The sequence below is a fragment of the Spermophilus citellus genome (assembly GCF_964194105.1).
Source record: "Spermophilus citellus genome assembly, chromosome: 2".
Taxonomy (NCBI): domain Eukaryota; kingdom Metazoa; phylum Chordata; class Mammalia; order Rodentia; family Sciuridae; genus Spermophilus; species Spermophilus citellus.
This window is the reverse complement of record NC_138183.1, coordinates 10,519,780-10,535,782: the sequence shown is the minus strand read 5'-3', so window position 1 is coordinate 10,535,782 and position 16,003 is coordinate 10,519,780. Positions and strand designations below refer to the sequence as shown.

At 34.5% G+C, this 16,003-nt stretch overlaps 1 protein-coding gene and 1 long non-coding RNA gene across 6 annotated transcripts in view; one reads left to right on the top strand and one right to left on the bottom strand.

The window, feature by feature from the left end:
* The window catches only part of NR6A1 (nuclear receptor subfamily 6 group A member 1), a 208,816-nt gene that overhangs the window by 153,911 nt on the left and 38,902 nt on the right, over nt 1–16,003 (bottom strand). For 3 of the 5 annotated variants that reach the window (XR_014024270.1, XM_081312029.1, XM_081312028.1), the window contains exon 3: nt 13,194–13,238. The exons of the other annotated variants lie outside the window; for them this stretch is intronic. Coding sequence is in view for 2 of the 3 variants with exons in the window: in XM_081312029.1 (XP_081168155.1) it covers nt 13,194–13,238 (45 nt within the window). In the remaining variant the exon portion in view is untranslated. The remainder of the gene's footprint in view (nt 1–13,193; nt 13,239–16,003) is intronic. 5 annotated transcript variants of the gene reach the window in all.
* The window catches only part of LOC308630408, a 74,731-nt gene that overhangs the window by 39,122 nt on the left and 19,606 nt on the right, over nt 1–16,003 (top strand). The window lies entirely within an intron of this gene.

Here is a 16,003-nt window from a genome sequence, read left to right as displayed (position 1 = left end):
TAGAAGGAACCAATGCAATCTTGGGTAAGAGAGTCAGGAAAAGCTTCCTTGAAGAAATAAAATTCAAGTGAAGACTTTAAAGGTATATGTAAATACCTGAGTGAGATAGACAAGGTGAGCATTCAGGGCAGAGCTGAGGGACCAAAGAAGCAATAGTGTTTTCACAAAAGTATATGTACAAAAGTGTAGCTAAACTGCATAAAAGACATGCATGCAGTTCACACATTTTCAACGTCAAAAAATGAAGCAGGATTTTAAAAAATTATTAATGATATTTTTGAAAAGAACAATTTTGGCACAATAGTTATGGCTGGAAGTAGATTTCTGGAAAGGTAATAAAGAGGCTGAAGGTAAGAATTCTGGTACTTAATTATAGGCACTGGGCAGGTTACTTAACCTTTAAATCTATGTCATTTGCAAATATGTGATATAATAATAGTATTTATTTCACAGGGCTGCGTAAGAATACATGTAAGTTACCTCATACAGAACCTAATACACAAAATGCTAATCTCATAGCGTATAATACACCCAAGCCAGTGCTTAAAAAAGAAAAAAAAAAAAAAAGGCAGACTGGAAGTTCAAGTAGACTAGAACAAACCAAAAAAAAAAAAAAAAAAAAAACACGTTAACAGTTGTAATCTCTAAACTATACAATTACAAAAGCAGATGAAAAATCCACAGGAAAAGGAAGGAAAGATAAACTATTTTTTAGCAAAAAGGGGAACTGTGGAAAAGCCCAGCTGCAGGGATAGTAGAAAATAATGGGCTCCAGGTCCATGAAGGAAGTGGCCACTTTGGAAAGCAGGGCAGACATAGTCATCCTCAGAGAATGAAACAATGAAGGAAATTCCATGCAATTCCTCTTCTCCTCTTAAGCTGTACCTCAACAGGGTCTAACCAGGCTATGGGATCCCATACCCTGTCCAGAGGCCTGGCAAAGAGTAGGCACTCTATAAATGTTTGTCAAATGAATTTCCGTAGGATTTCTGGCACAATTTATAATTTAGAAAGTGGTCTCTTCCTCAAATCAAGACTAAGAAACTTTCAGCCATCCATGTCACAAACTACAATTCCACTAGGTATAATTTTAATAGGTCCCAGATATTGGAACAAAGCCATCTTGATTGTACTTAGAATACAACCCATGCATAAACTTACACTGTAGCCCAACTTCACTTCCTATTCAGACTGACTGAAAAAAAAAAAAAACACACAAAGTCTATATACTTTCTCCTCTCTTACCAGTAAATAGTTGGAGCAAAACAGTTGGTCAAGAAGAATCAATATGGGATACTGAGTCAGAAAATCTTCATGTACATCCAGCTCTATCATGACTGTATGCTCTTTGAACAAGATGGTCCACCCTAAAACACCTACTATTTCTCTTTACAAGGAAAAACTAAAGACACTTCCCATATCTTGTATCACTGTAAGGCCTCAGTAAGGAAACACATGTGAAAATTGTTTTACAAACAGCAGTTTCTGGTGGTACCATTCCATGGGTTCTCCACTTTCAGCAGGTATAGACAAGATCCCTTCACTTCCCAAACACTTGCCTGCATGTCAGTCAGTAGCACATTTGTGAGATGTCTGAAGAGAGTTAACATATAATCTGGACCTTGAAGGCTTTTTCTGCATCAGCCTTGATGAGATGTGTACTAACTTTGGGGTCCACCAAAATCATATGTCAAACAATTGATTCAACCCTCCCAAACAAGAAGTTTCTTTCTAGTAGATCAGGGCAAAGGGTAAGGCTTTGTGAATAAAGGATTTCCAAGAAATGACTAATAAGAGATATCACAAATCATCAGTGCAATATTTTATCAAAAAGTCTTTTTACCCCTCATTCCAACTAACGTACTGTTTTTAATACATTCTTGAATATAATTTGCATATGTTCAAATTCATCCATTCTAAGTGTATAATTCAATGACTTTTTTGTTGTTATTAGGGGTTTTTTGTTGTTGTTTGTGCAAAGGGTTGAAGCAAGGAGCATTCTAACACTGAACCATATCCCTAGTAAACTCAAAAATGAATTATACTAATTCACTGAGTTTTGCACCCATCACCAAAATTTAATTTTAGAGCACTTCCATTACCCTAAACATTCCCTCTGAGCCTCTTTGCATTCAATCCCCATAGACAACTACTGATTTGCTTTCTTTCTCTATAAATTTACCTTTTCTGGACTTTACATGTAAATGTAAAGTATATACTCTTTTGAATTTGGCATAATGAATTTTAGGCTTAGCCACATTGTAGTATATATCAGTAGTTCATTTCTTCTTACTGCTGAAGAGCACTCTATTATATGAGTATTCCACATTTTGTTTATCATTTAACCAGCTAATGGACATCTGGATTGTTTCTAGGCTTGGGCTATTATGAATAATGCTACTATGAACATTTGCATGCAGTCTTTGGGCGGATATATGTTTTTATCTCTTGGATAGAAGTGAAACAGCCAGAGCATATAGCAAGTTTATGTTTAACTACCAAACTGATTTCCATAATGATTATACCATTTGAGATTCCTATAGCAACATACAAGATTTCCATTTGCTACACAAACACTTTATGGTTTTTTTTGACTCAGTCATTCCAAAATGTACAGTGGATGTTTTCATGATTTTATGACTAATGGTATTGAACACTTTTAAATGTGAGGAAAGGTCTGTTAAAGTCTTTTGCCCTATGGTTTAAAATTTTTTAAACATTTATTGTGATGCCATATACTTAAAAGTTACCATTTTAAACTTTTTTTCTTCTTCTTTTTCTTTTTTACTCTGAGACACTGTCTGGTTACATTGCCCCAGGGCAGAGGTGGGGGGTTCCTCAAACCCCTAAGCTCAAGTGATTCCCCCCGCCTCTGCCCACCAAGTAGCTAGCACTACAAACATGCACCACAATGCCCAGTTTATCATCTTAATCATTTTTAAGTGTAGAACTCAGTAGTGTTGAAGTCACAATGTTGTGCAACAATTACCACTGTCCATTTTCAGAACTTTTTCATAACCCTAAACAAATACTCTGTACCCATTAAACACTACCTATTCTCCACATCCCCTAGCCACCTCTATTTCACTTTCTCTCTATAATTTTGGCTCTTTGTAGACTCATACAATAATTTTCATCCGCTTGTAAAGCTTGAGTTGTCTTACCAAGTTGTTAAGAATCCTTTATATTCAACTCCTTTATCGTGTTTGATTTGCAGATATTTTCCCTCAATCTTTAAGCTTATGATTTCATTTACTTTTTAAAAATACCTTTATTTTATTATTATTTTTTTTAATGTGGTGCTGAGGATCAAACCCATGGCCTCACATGTTAGGCAAGCGCTCCACCACTGAGCCACAATACCAGCCCTGTTTTCATCTTCTTTAAAGATGTCTTTTGAAGTGTAAGTTTTATATTTACATGTTGGCACTTTATCAATTTTTTTCCTTTATGACTGTGTGCCATTAGTGTCATGTGTAAGAAGTCTTTGTCTCATCCAAAATCACAAAACTACTGTTTGGTACAATTTGTAGTTTTAGAACTTATATTGGGGGCAGGGGGTGTAGCTCAGTGGTAAACTGCTCTCCTGGCAGGCATGAGGCCCTGGGTTCAATCTCCAGCACCACAAAAAAAAAAAAAAAAAAAGTCATATATTAAGGGGTATTATGCACTTTGAGTTAATGTTTGTTTCTACTATAAAGGGCCTGAGTTTTATTTTTAGGATTTTTTTTAAGTATATATCCCATTTTCCCCAGAATCACATTTCATTTTTGTTTTATATTATTTAGTTTTTGCAGTACTAAGAACTGAACCCAGAGGCAGTCTATCACTGAATTACATCCCCATTCCTCTTTGAGACAGGGTCTTGATAAGCTACTGAGGCTGGACTCAAACTTAGGATCCTTCTGCCTTAGTCTCCCAACTAGCTAGGATTACAGGACTGTATAATGGTGCCCAGCTCTCCCAGCACCATCTGTTGAAAAAAAAAAATTATCATCTCTCTATTGAATTGTCTTGGAAATTTTGTCAAAATTCAACTGACCATATAAATAAAAGATATACTACCATTACTATTTCAAACTGGGTACTGTGGCACATTCCTGTAATCCTAGTGACTCAGGAGGATGAGGTAGGATGGCAAGTTCAAGGTTACTCTCAGCAACTTAGAGAGACCCTGTCTCAAAAGATAAAAAGGACTGGGGATGGGGACTGGAGTTGTGGCTCAGTGGTAGAGCACTCATTTATTAGCACGTGCAAAGTGCTGGGTTCGATCCTCAGCACCACAAAAAAATAAATAAAATAAAGGCATTGTGTCCAGCAACAACTAAAAAAATATTTAAAAAAAAAGGACTGGGGATGTAGCTCAGTGGTAAAGTGCCTTTGGGCTCAATCCCTGTAGCCAAAAAAAAAAAAAACAAAGCACTACTGAACTCTCAATTCAATTCCATTGCCTACTCTAACAGCAGTATCACCTGTCTTGATTTTTGTATCTTATTTTTCAAACTGCATAATGTGATTTCCTCGAACTTAACTTTGTTCTTTTTCAAAACTGTACTGTTTTTTAAGTGCTTTTCAATTCCATAAAAACATTAAAATTAATTTGTCAACTTCTAAAAAAATTAGCTAGAATTTTTTTATGGAGACTGCACTGAATGAATATATCAATTTGGAGAAAATTACCAACTTAACAATACTTAAAACTTTTAATCCATAAACACAGAATTTTCTGCATTTAATTAAATCTTTTAAATTTCTCTTAGTAGTATTTCATAGCTGTATAAATCTTATACTGATTTTGTTAATTTCTAAGTATTTTATTCTTTGGATACAAGCATGAATGGAATTGTTTCATTACATTTGTTTTGGGATTGCTGCTAGTATATAAATATATAATTGAAATTTGTATTTATCTAGTATCCTGTGACTTGATCAGTCCCAATTTTTGTTTTTGTGGATTCTTTAGGATTATATATAGAATTATTCATCACAAATAAAGACAATTTTAATTATTTCTTTACAATTCAGATCCCTTTTTCTCCCTTATTGCACTAGCTAGAACTTCTGGTATAATGTTTAAAGACTTGGTAGGAATTGCCATTTTTTCCCACCTTATTCTCAGTCTTAGGGAGAAAATATTCAGTATTTTGTCATTAAATATGCTAGTTGTAGGCTTTTCGTAGATACTCTATCAGGTAGAAGGTGCCTTTTATTTCTAGTTGGCTGAGAAGTTTAATCATGAATCACCAGTGTTGGATTTTGCCAAATGTTTGTCTATGTAGATGATTACATTTTTTTTAACCTTTATTAATAAAGCAAACCACAACCTATGGGCCAGTTATCTATTATGGATTTTTTTTCGGGGATGGGGGCAGTGTTTGTTTGTTATGGTGCTAGGGACTGAACCCAGGGCTTCACATATGCTAGGCAAGTGCTCTAACACTGAGTCACATTCCAAGCCCAAACTATCTTATTTTCATAAATACAGTTTTTCTGGAATATGGCCACATTGATTTTTTTTTTTACATATGGTAGTAAACAAACAGGGCCGAGTAGTTCCAACAGAGACTATATAGGCCAAAAGTCTAAAATATTTACCACCTGCCTGCCTTTTGTTTTGGGTTTTTTGTTGGTGGTAGTTTGTTTCCTCTTTGCAATGCTAGAGATGGAGCTCAGGGGCTTGTGCATACTAGGCAAGCATTACTCCACTGAGCCACACACCCAATCCCATATCTTATATTTTAAGGTAACATCTGTTGACAATTACATTAATTTTTATGTGTTAATTCAAGCTTGCACTCCTGAAATAAGTTTCAAGTAATCAATATATATTTGGTATATAATCCATTATATATTTATCATGTTGCTGAATTTGGTTTGCTAATATTTTCTTAAACATTTTCTGCCTGAATTTATAAGGGATATGTTACACTCATTAAATGAGCTGAAAAGTGTTCCCTTCTATTTTCTTAATGAGTTTGTGAAAGGTTACTATTATTGCTTCTTTTAAATGTTTGATAGAATTCATTAATGAATCCACCTGGGACTTGGCTTTCATTTCTAGAAAATTTATTTTTATGACTGTTCCTATTTTCTATTTCCTCCATCACTTTTGATAATCTTTCTTTCTAGGAATTTGTCCATTTCATATGTTGTCCAACTTGTTAAAATAAAGCTGTTCATGACATCCCCTTGACTGTAGTCCTTTTAAATTTCTATGGGGCAGTAGTGACCTCTTTTACTCCTGATTTTTATAACCTGTCCTTTTTACTGTCGTGGTCAGTGTAGGTAGGGGGTTGGTTGTTAATTTCTTTGATCTTTTTAGAGAAACAACTTCTAGTTTTGTTAACATTCTCTAAACTATTGTTTTTGTGCCATCTATTTCACTGCTTTCTACTACAGGAAATTATGAAAGCAGTATGGGAGGCATCAATCTTCTAAGAAAAGCCTTAGCTACATTTCATATATCTGTTGACTTTTCATTTAATTAAAAATGTTTTAAAATTTGCCTTGGAATTTCTGCTTTGATCCTAAGTTGTGAATGTGCTATTTAATTTCCAATATCTGGGAATATCATAGATTTCTGTTAAAAATCTCTAATTCCATTGTGGTCACAGAATATACCCTGTATGGTTTTGCTCTGAAAATAATTAAGACTTATTTTATGACCTACATTTTTCCCCCTTGCCTTTTATTTTTTTTCCTGAGGGCAGGGGTGGCCATGCTAGAGATCATACCCAAGTCCTTGAGCATTGTAGGCAAGTTCACTACCACTGAGCTATGTCCTTAGCCTGTCAGAACACTCTTAAAGACTGTCCCATGTAACCTGGACATGTATTCTGCATATAGTACTCAACACAAGTGTCAAATTGTTTGATAATGCTGATGAAGTATTTTATATTTTTGTTAATTTTCTGTGTAATTACTGTATCATTATTAAGAGTGGGACAGTGAAATGTTCAAATATTATTGTTAAATTGGCTATTTCTCCTTTAATTTCTATCAGTTTTTGCTTTGTGTATTTTGGTGGACTCTTGTCATTATGAAAAGTTCATCTCTAGTAATGTTTCTTATCTTAAATTCTAATATTAATAAAGCCACTCCAGATCTCCTGTGGTTACTATTTGCACAATCTTTTTTCTCCCACTTCCATTTTTATAAGAAAATTCCACATCTGAGACTACACATTCATAAATGGACTCCAAAAGAATGGAGGCTAAGATCCAGGGAACATGATGGGGCCATTAATGCCTCTTCCTGCAGTCTCCTGTAATCCTCCTGCCTCAGCCTCCAGGGTAGATAGGATTAAAGATGTGTGCCACACTCAGTGAATGACTCTTGGAAAAAACATGTCCTTCTCTACTCTATCACCTTACCCTTCCATCTTGCCTCTACCTTACTCAAATATTCAGAGAAAAGTGACTAGATATTTACTGAGTAAGCCAAGATTTTGACATTTGAGAGGCAAAGGAAAAAAGATGGCAAAATGGATTCCCATGTATTTTTACATGCTCTTAGAATGAAATAAAGGTATAACTTCATTCTCTCAAATTTTGAAGGCTAGAAGTACTACTTTACAGAAAATTGTTTTTTGTTCTGCTTAATTTTGAGTTTTCCAAATATTGTCTTCTGCTCTTTTTCAGTCCAAGTCCTCACTCTTTGCTCTTCAGTTAGGCCCTGTTGCCACCTAGTGGATTCTAAGTGGGAATACACACCGATGCACCAACTTCTCATCTTTTTGCTTACAGAACAAACCACTGGATGGGACTTCAAATTTAAAGTAGAAGGAAAGCTTACATCTATCTAGAAATACACTTGGGTGGTTTAAGATTATACAAAAAAAAAAAAAAAAAAAAAAAACTAATGCAGATTTAGACAAGAGGAAATGTACCTAAAATAACAAGTCAAAGAAAAATCTTGGAGACAGTGTGGCAGTGAGGTTAAGACATAGGCTTTGGCTTTTAGGAACATGATCATAAAAATCCATAATAAAACACTATTAAATTGAATTCAGTAAGATATGAAAATTATAATATAGCACGACTAGATGATTATAAATAAAGCTGGTTCAACTTTCAAAATTCAATTAGTATAATTCACATTAACAATCTAAATATCAAGATGCAGGAATATCAAAAGTTGAAAAGTTTTATAAATATTCATGATAAAAGCTCTCAAGTTGATAAAGAGCATCTACAACTGGATAAAGGTGTAGCTCAATATCAGAGCACTTGCCTGGCATGTATGAGGCCCCTGATTCAATCCCCAATATGGGGGGGGGGGTGTGGGGAAGAGCATTTTAAAAAAAAAAACTTATTTACAAAGCTACAGTAATTGATACATGTAATACTGACATAAAGTCAATGTAACAGAGAGCCAGGGAAGAAACACTCATATATATGGACAAATGATTGGGCAAGGGGTTGAGGGCTGAGGGTTGCTGGGAATTTTAACCCACAGCCTTGCACATGCTGAGCCAGGCCAAATGAATTTTGACAATGTTTCCTTATTCAATGAGGAAAGAACAATCTTCCTAACATATAAATTTAGGAAAACTATATTCCATGTAAAAGAATGAAGTTGAACCTTACCTTATACCACAAGCTAAAATTAGTTCCACATCAAAGACTTAAAATACAAAAGCCCAAACTATAAAACTTAAAAAAAAAAAAAAAAAAAAAAAGTTCCATGGCATTGGATTTGGCAATGGTTTCTTGGCTATGATACAAAAAGCACAGGTAGCAAAAGAAAAAAAAAATAATTGTACATCAAACAAAAACACTCCAGAGCTAGGCTCAGTATTAGAATATGTTGCTTGGGCTGGGGATGTGGCTCAAGAGGTAGCGCGCTGCCTGGCATGCATGCGGCCCGGGTTCGATCCTCAGCACCACATACAAACAAAGATGTTGTGTCAGCACCACATACAAAGATGTTGTGTCCGCCGAGAACTAAAAAAAAAATAAATATTAAAAAAAAAAAAATTCTCTCTCACTCTCTCCCTCTCTCTCTCTCCCTCTCTCTCACTCTCCTCTCTCACTCTCTCTTTAAAAAAAAAAAAAAAAAAAGAATATGTTGCTTAACATGCAGGAGGCCCTGAGTTTGATCTCCAACACCAAAAACAAACAAAACAAGAAAAAATTTAAACTCCTGTGGATCAAACATAACCAACAAGGCAAAACTACAACCTGTAGGATGGGAAAAAAATATTTGTAAATCATATATCTGATAGATAAGGGGTTAATAACCAGAAATACTGAAAGAACACCCCCCCTAGGGAATCTAATTTTAAAAAGAGACAAAAAACTAGATTGACATTTCTCCAAACAAGATATACAAATGGCCAATAAGCACATGAAAAGATCAACATCATTCATCATTAAAATGTACATCAAGGGACTGGGGATGTGGCTCAAGTGGTATGCGCGGGGCACTGGGTTTGATCCTCAGCACCACATAAAAATAAATAAAGATATTGTGTCCACCTAAAACAAAAACAAATATTTTTTTAAAAATGTACATCAAAAACACAGAAAGTATTTATAAGGATGTGGAGAAACTAATACACTTGGGCACTACTAGTAGGAATATAAAAATGGTGAAGCTAGCAGGTAAACAGTATAGCACTTCCTCAAAAATTGAAAATAGAATTACTACATGGTCCAGCAAGTCTACTTCTGGGTCTAGACCCAAAAGAATTTACAGTAAGGACTCAAAGAGTTACATCCATGTAAACCCATGTTCAGAGCAGGATTATTCATAGCAGCCAAAATTTGGAAGAAACACAAAGTGTCCATCAATGATGGGTGAATGAATAAACAAAATGGGGTATATATAGATGATATTATTTTCAGCCTTAAAAATTAAATTCTAGGGGCTGGGGATGTGGCTCAAGCAGTAGCGTGTTCGCCTGGCATGTGTGCGGCCCGGGTTCGATCCTCAGCACCACATACCAACAAAGATGTTGTGTCCCCCAATAACTAAAAAATAAATATTAAAAATTCTCTCTCTCTCTCACTCTCTTTAAAAAAAATAAAAATAAAAATAAATAAATTCTAACAATACTGATATACAATATTGATAAACCTTGAAGACATTATGCTAACTGAAGTAAGCACAAAGGACAAATACTACATGACTGTATTTATATGGGATACCCAGAGTAGTCAAATTCATAGAGGCAGAAAACAAAAACTTGCTACAAAGCTATAGTAATCAAAACAGTGGTTCTGACATAATGACAGACATATAAGCCAATGAGTTAGGGAGCCTAGGCAAAAGCCCTCACATATATGGACATTTATTTTTATTTGTACATTTGACAAACCTGAGGGGAATGGGTATTTACAATTCTTTTTAGATGAACACAATACCTTTATTTTTATGTGGTACTGAGGATTGAACCCAGTATTTCATGTGTGCTAGGAAATGCCCTACCACTGAGCTAAACCCCCAGCCCAGGTATTTACTATTAATGGGTACCAAGTTACAGTTTTGCAAGATGAGAAGAATTGTGTGTATGGACATTGGTGATGACTGCACAATTTATATGAATGTATTCAATGCCACAGAACTGCACACTTGAAAATAGTTAACATGGTATAAATGTTATGTGTATTTTACCAGTTTTAAAAATAAAAGAAAACCCTATAGAGTTAACATCATACTTAATAGTGAAATTGAATTCTTTCCCCTCAAGATTAAGAACAAGGCAAGAATGTCATTCTCATCACTTCTATCAACCACTGTACTGGAAATCTTAGCCAATGCAATAAATTAGGAAAAATAAAAGTCATAAACATCAAAAAGGAAGACATAAAACTGTCTTTATTCACAGAAGTACACATCGCAAGATATACAAGTCCCAATGAGTTTATTTCTTAAAAGTTAGAAGAGCTAGTAAACAAATTTAACAATGTCATAGGGTATAAACTCAACACACAAAAACCAATAGCATTTCTATACACTAGAAAAAAACAGTTGGAAAATAAATGTTAAAAACAATATGATTGGGCTGGGGATGTGGCTCAAGCGGTAGCGCGCTCGCCTGGCATGCATGCGACCCGGGTTCGATCCTCAGCACCACATACCAACAAAGATGTTGTGTCCGCCGAGAACTAAAAAAATAAATATTAAAAATTCTCTCTCTCTCTCTCCTCTCTCACTCTCTCTTTAAAAAAAAACAATATGATTTATTGTAGTATTAAAAAACAAAATAGGGATAAGTTTAAAGAAAGATATACAAGATCTCAACACTAAACTTTTTAAAACATTAGTGAGAAAAAATAAAGACGACCTAAATAAGTGGAAAAATAGAGGAAAAACTCACTGCTATTAAGATGAAAATTCTTACCCAAATTGATAGAGTCAATGTTATTCAATCAAAAACTTAGCAAGCTATTTTGTATTTTAAAAAAAATGTTAAGCTGATTCTAAACTTATATGGAAACAAACAAAAGAAAAAGAACAAAAAGAAGAAAAGCTAGGTCAAAATGCTTTGAAAACAAGAATGGAGTTAGAAGACTAACACTATCTGATTTCGAGATTATAAAGAAGCTACAGTAAGCAACTCAAAATGGTATTTGTAAGAAGATAAAAAGATTAATGAAAGAGATATAACGTCTATTTAAGTAGACTCAAAATTATTTTCAACAAAAGCATCAAAATATTAAGACAGTCTTTATTTTTATTCACACAAAAAAGATTTTGATGTTTTTTTAATATTTATTTTTTAGTTGTAGGTGGACACAATATTTTTATTTCATTTTTATGTGGTGTTGAGAATTGAACGCAATGCCTCAACAAGTGCTAGGCAAGCGCTCTACCACTGAGCCACAACCCCAGCCCCAAGATTTTGATTTCTATTTAATAAGACACAAAAAAATTAATTTACGATAGATTAGTGTAAACACTAAAACCATAAAATTTCTGGAAGAAACATAGAATATCTTTGCAACCTCAGGTTAGGCCAAGATTTCTTAGGAAAGACACAGAAAACATTAATCATAAGCTGGATTTCATAAAACCCTAACTGTTCAGCTCACTATAAAACATGTTAAAAGGAAAGCCACAGATTAATAGAAAATATTCACAATACACATCTCTGATGATGGACTTGTATCCAGAATAAAAACACCTAGAACTCAATAAATGAATTTTAAAAAACACAATTTTTTAATGGTCAAAAACTTGGAAAGACACCAAAAAGATAATATATGAATAACCAGTAAATACATTAAAAAGTGACCAACACAATTAATCACTGAGGAAATGAAAATTAAAACCACATCAATCCCTTTATAAAAATGCTCACTAAAATTACTAAAATTAAAAAGACTAACAACACCAAATGCTTGCAAATATCTGCAACTGGAACTCATATACTATTGGAACTGTAAAATGTGTAAACATTTTGGAAAACTGTTTGACAATTTCACAAAAAGGTTTACATACAACTAGGTGCACTCCAGAGGATAAAACAGAAGAATCACCAAGTTTAAGGTCAGTCTCATTAATTTAGCGAGGCACTAAGCAATTTACCAAGACTCTGTCTTAAAATAAAAAGGGCTGAGGGTGTGGCTTAGTGTCAAAGCACTCCTGGATTCAATCCCCAAAACAAGAAAAAAAAAAAAAAAAACACCTATCATGTTACCAAACAATCCCTAAAGTATGTCCAAGAGAAATAAAAATATACATCCATAAAAATCTTGTACAAAAATTTTATAACCAATTTATTTGTAGTAGCTGAAAAGTAGAAACAGCCCAGATATAAACAGATAAATTGTGACACAGTCAATGGAATACCACACAACAGTTAAAAAAAAAAAAAAACTATTAATACCCCTGCATCACGGATTAAGTCTCAAAAATAAAAGCACAAAAGAGCAAGTGTTGTTTGATTCTATGCATGTAACATTTTAGAACAGGCAAAACCAATCTAACATGACAAAAATCAGAAGTTTTTACTTTTGGGGATAGAGAGTTGGGGGTCAACTTGGAATTTTCTGAAGGGGTGTAAATGTTCTTACCTCAATCGAATGTGGATTACAACGTACACACATTTGTGAAAATTGATTTAATTTTATACTTTAGATCTGTGTTTCATTGTTTGTAAATCTATACCTCAACTTTTTAAAAAAAAAAAAAGATAAAAAGGACCCAGGCTTTGGGATCACACAGAGTTCAGCTCTGCCACTTACCAGCTGTGTGACCTTGGCCAAGTGTTAAACTGTCAGTTTCCTCATCTGTAAAATGGAGAAAACAAGAGAATAACCTCACAGAGCTGCCAGGAAGGGTAAATGAGATGTTTTAATGTAAACGATCATTAAATGTTAACAAAAGCTACAAATTTCTGTTCTCTATTTAAGTGAAGAAAAAAGATGCAGGGATGACTACAGCAGCTAAATGCTGGGTAATTCATATATATTATCTTATTTGTTTTTTAAGACAACCCCTAACAGAGATTATTACTGTTTTAGGGATGAAAAAATAGAGGTTGCTATGGTTACTCAGCAAAGAAGCAGTTATACCAGGATGCAAACTTTCACTCATGTTTTTCCACTGTCCCACACACCAGGTGTTCCAGTGGGGTCACAATCCAGTAGAGTTACTTTCAGCAATTAACCCTGTTACTGTCAGGACAGCCAAACTCATATAAGAAGTTACTGAGAAGCCCCCTTCATTCTTGACAGTACTATCTCAATCCTCCTGGCTTAGCAAATCTGATGGCTTGATTGGTAAGGGGAAGAGGTAGAGCTTCAAAAAGAAGCCTAAAATGCTACTCTAGGCTTACACTCTGTTCTTGGATTTCAAGATACTTTCTGCTACTTGAGGGCACTGATATCCATTCCTTAGAGCAACTTCATAAGAGAACTCTGTGCTGGGTGTGGTGGCAGATGCCTGTAATCCTTGACTCTGGAGACTAAGGCAATGGAGACTGTGACAGGAGGATCGAGAGTTCAAAGCCAGCCTCAGCAATTTAGCAAGGCCCTAAGCAACTTAGTGAGACCCTGTCTCAAAATAAAAAATAGAAAGGGCTGAGGATGAGGCTCAATAGTAAAGCACTCCTGGGTTCAATCCTTAGTACAAGGAAAAAAAGATAACTCTGATTGTAAAACCTGCAGTCTAAGTAAGAAGCTAGAGCCTGAGTGGCTCAATTTGGCAGAGAGAAGTGCCTTGAAAACTTGGCACATGAAATGAGAATTAAAGGTTTTTTAAAAATATGCATTTTTTCTTAATGATTCTTTTTTAAAAATGAAATCACAAAGATAGTGAGTTTCCCTGTAATCCCATTTTTCTAAAGATACCACTGTTAACAGTTCAGCATATCCTCTTCCAGACTAAAACTTGTCCTCCACACTATTTAATTACTCCCCTATTTAACTTTTGAGTTGTTTCCAAATATTTTTACTACTATAAATGCTGAAAGAAGTATCTGTTGAATATAACTACCATTTCTTTAGGATTAATTTCTAGAATAAACTGCTAAATTTGTAATTTTAAATTTTTTATTTTTAAATTTTAAACTGTTAACTGCAAAAGAACATCCACAATATCAGTTTTGATAGATATTATTAGATTACACTTATAAGAGTTTCCATTTTCCTAAACTCTCATCAGCCCTAAAATTTTTCATTCTTTAACATAGGTGTTATAAACTTAAATGTCTGTGGACAACTAGCAGGAAACTTCAGGATGCCACATGGGTCTGTGACAAACCGGAGAGTGCATGCTTATCTAAAGAGGACAGACATTACACCACTCTGTTTCAGCAATGGATTCCACATAGAAATCCAAGCTCAATATTAGATCTTCAATTTATCAAGAAAACCAGAAATCTAAATTTTTATAAAATCCCTGCAAGTTTTGACAACTAACATGCTTTCATTTAAATATCCTGGGCTGGGGATGTGTGATAGTTTAATAGGGGAGTAATTAAATAGCGTGGAGGACAAGTTTTAGTCTGGAAGAGGATATGCTGACTATTAAGCTCAGTGGTAGTGCGCTTGCCTTGCACGTGTAAGGCACTGGGTTCAATCTTCAGCACCACATAAATAAATAAAATAAAGGTATTGTGTCCAACAACTAAAATAAAAATCTAAAAATAAATAAAAACTAAAAATAAACATCCTGCAAGTGAGACAAAAATCTATCTATAGGGCAGACCATACTCAGCATGTTGAATTTTGTGCTGACACAAGAAAAGGTTATAACACCATATTCTCATTTTGAATCTTAATATTCTATAGTTTATCTTTTCCTATGTTTACCAAAAAGTATGTTCAATTTTGGTTCACAGTGACTATTAACAATCTTCCAAGAAAGAAGCTTATCTTTTCTTTCATATTCATTTACAAAACTACTTCAGGTACAGAAGCTGCAGTGTACCCAGAAAAATCATGTAAAGACTAACCTGTGAGGGGTAAGGTATAACTCAGTGGTAGAGCACTTGCCTGGTATGAATGAGACCATGAATTTGATCCCCAGAAACTTAAAGGGGGGGGGGAATTCATAAGCTGAGAGTACAGCAACGTAGTCCTTACTTAGAGCACCACAAGATTTTTTTAAGAAAATGCTGATTTATAAAACTATGCATAATTTGGAAAAGGGTAGCTTTGATCTAGGGTATCCTTCCACTACTGATATATTTGCCCAATACAAGAAATTTTCAATCTAAGCAACCAATTTCAGCTTTTTTGTTTATGAAATAAAGGTTTATAAGACTCTCTGATCTCTCTCTTTCTGCTCCCACAGAAAAAACAACTGCTACAACCTATCTAGCATCAGAGTTTCTTTTCATTCCTTCTTAGTCATCCATTACAAATCTCCAGTCTTAGATGTTCAAGCATTCCCTGCACCCACCAGAGATAGTGGCAGACATCCATGACTATCCAAGGACCCAACAACCGCCTTTGAATACAACTATCTTTCCATCAATTGTAAACAAGTGCTGAACTCTTGGCTCTATACAGAGTCCCTACCAAGTCAGTATAAACTCTGAAATAGGGGC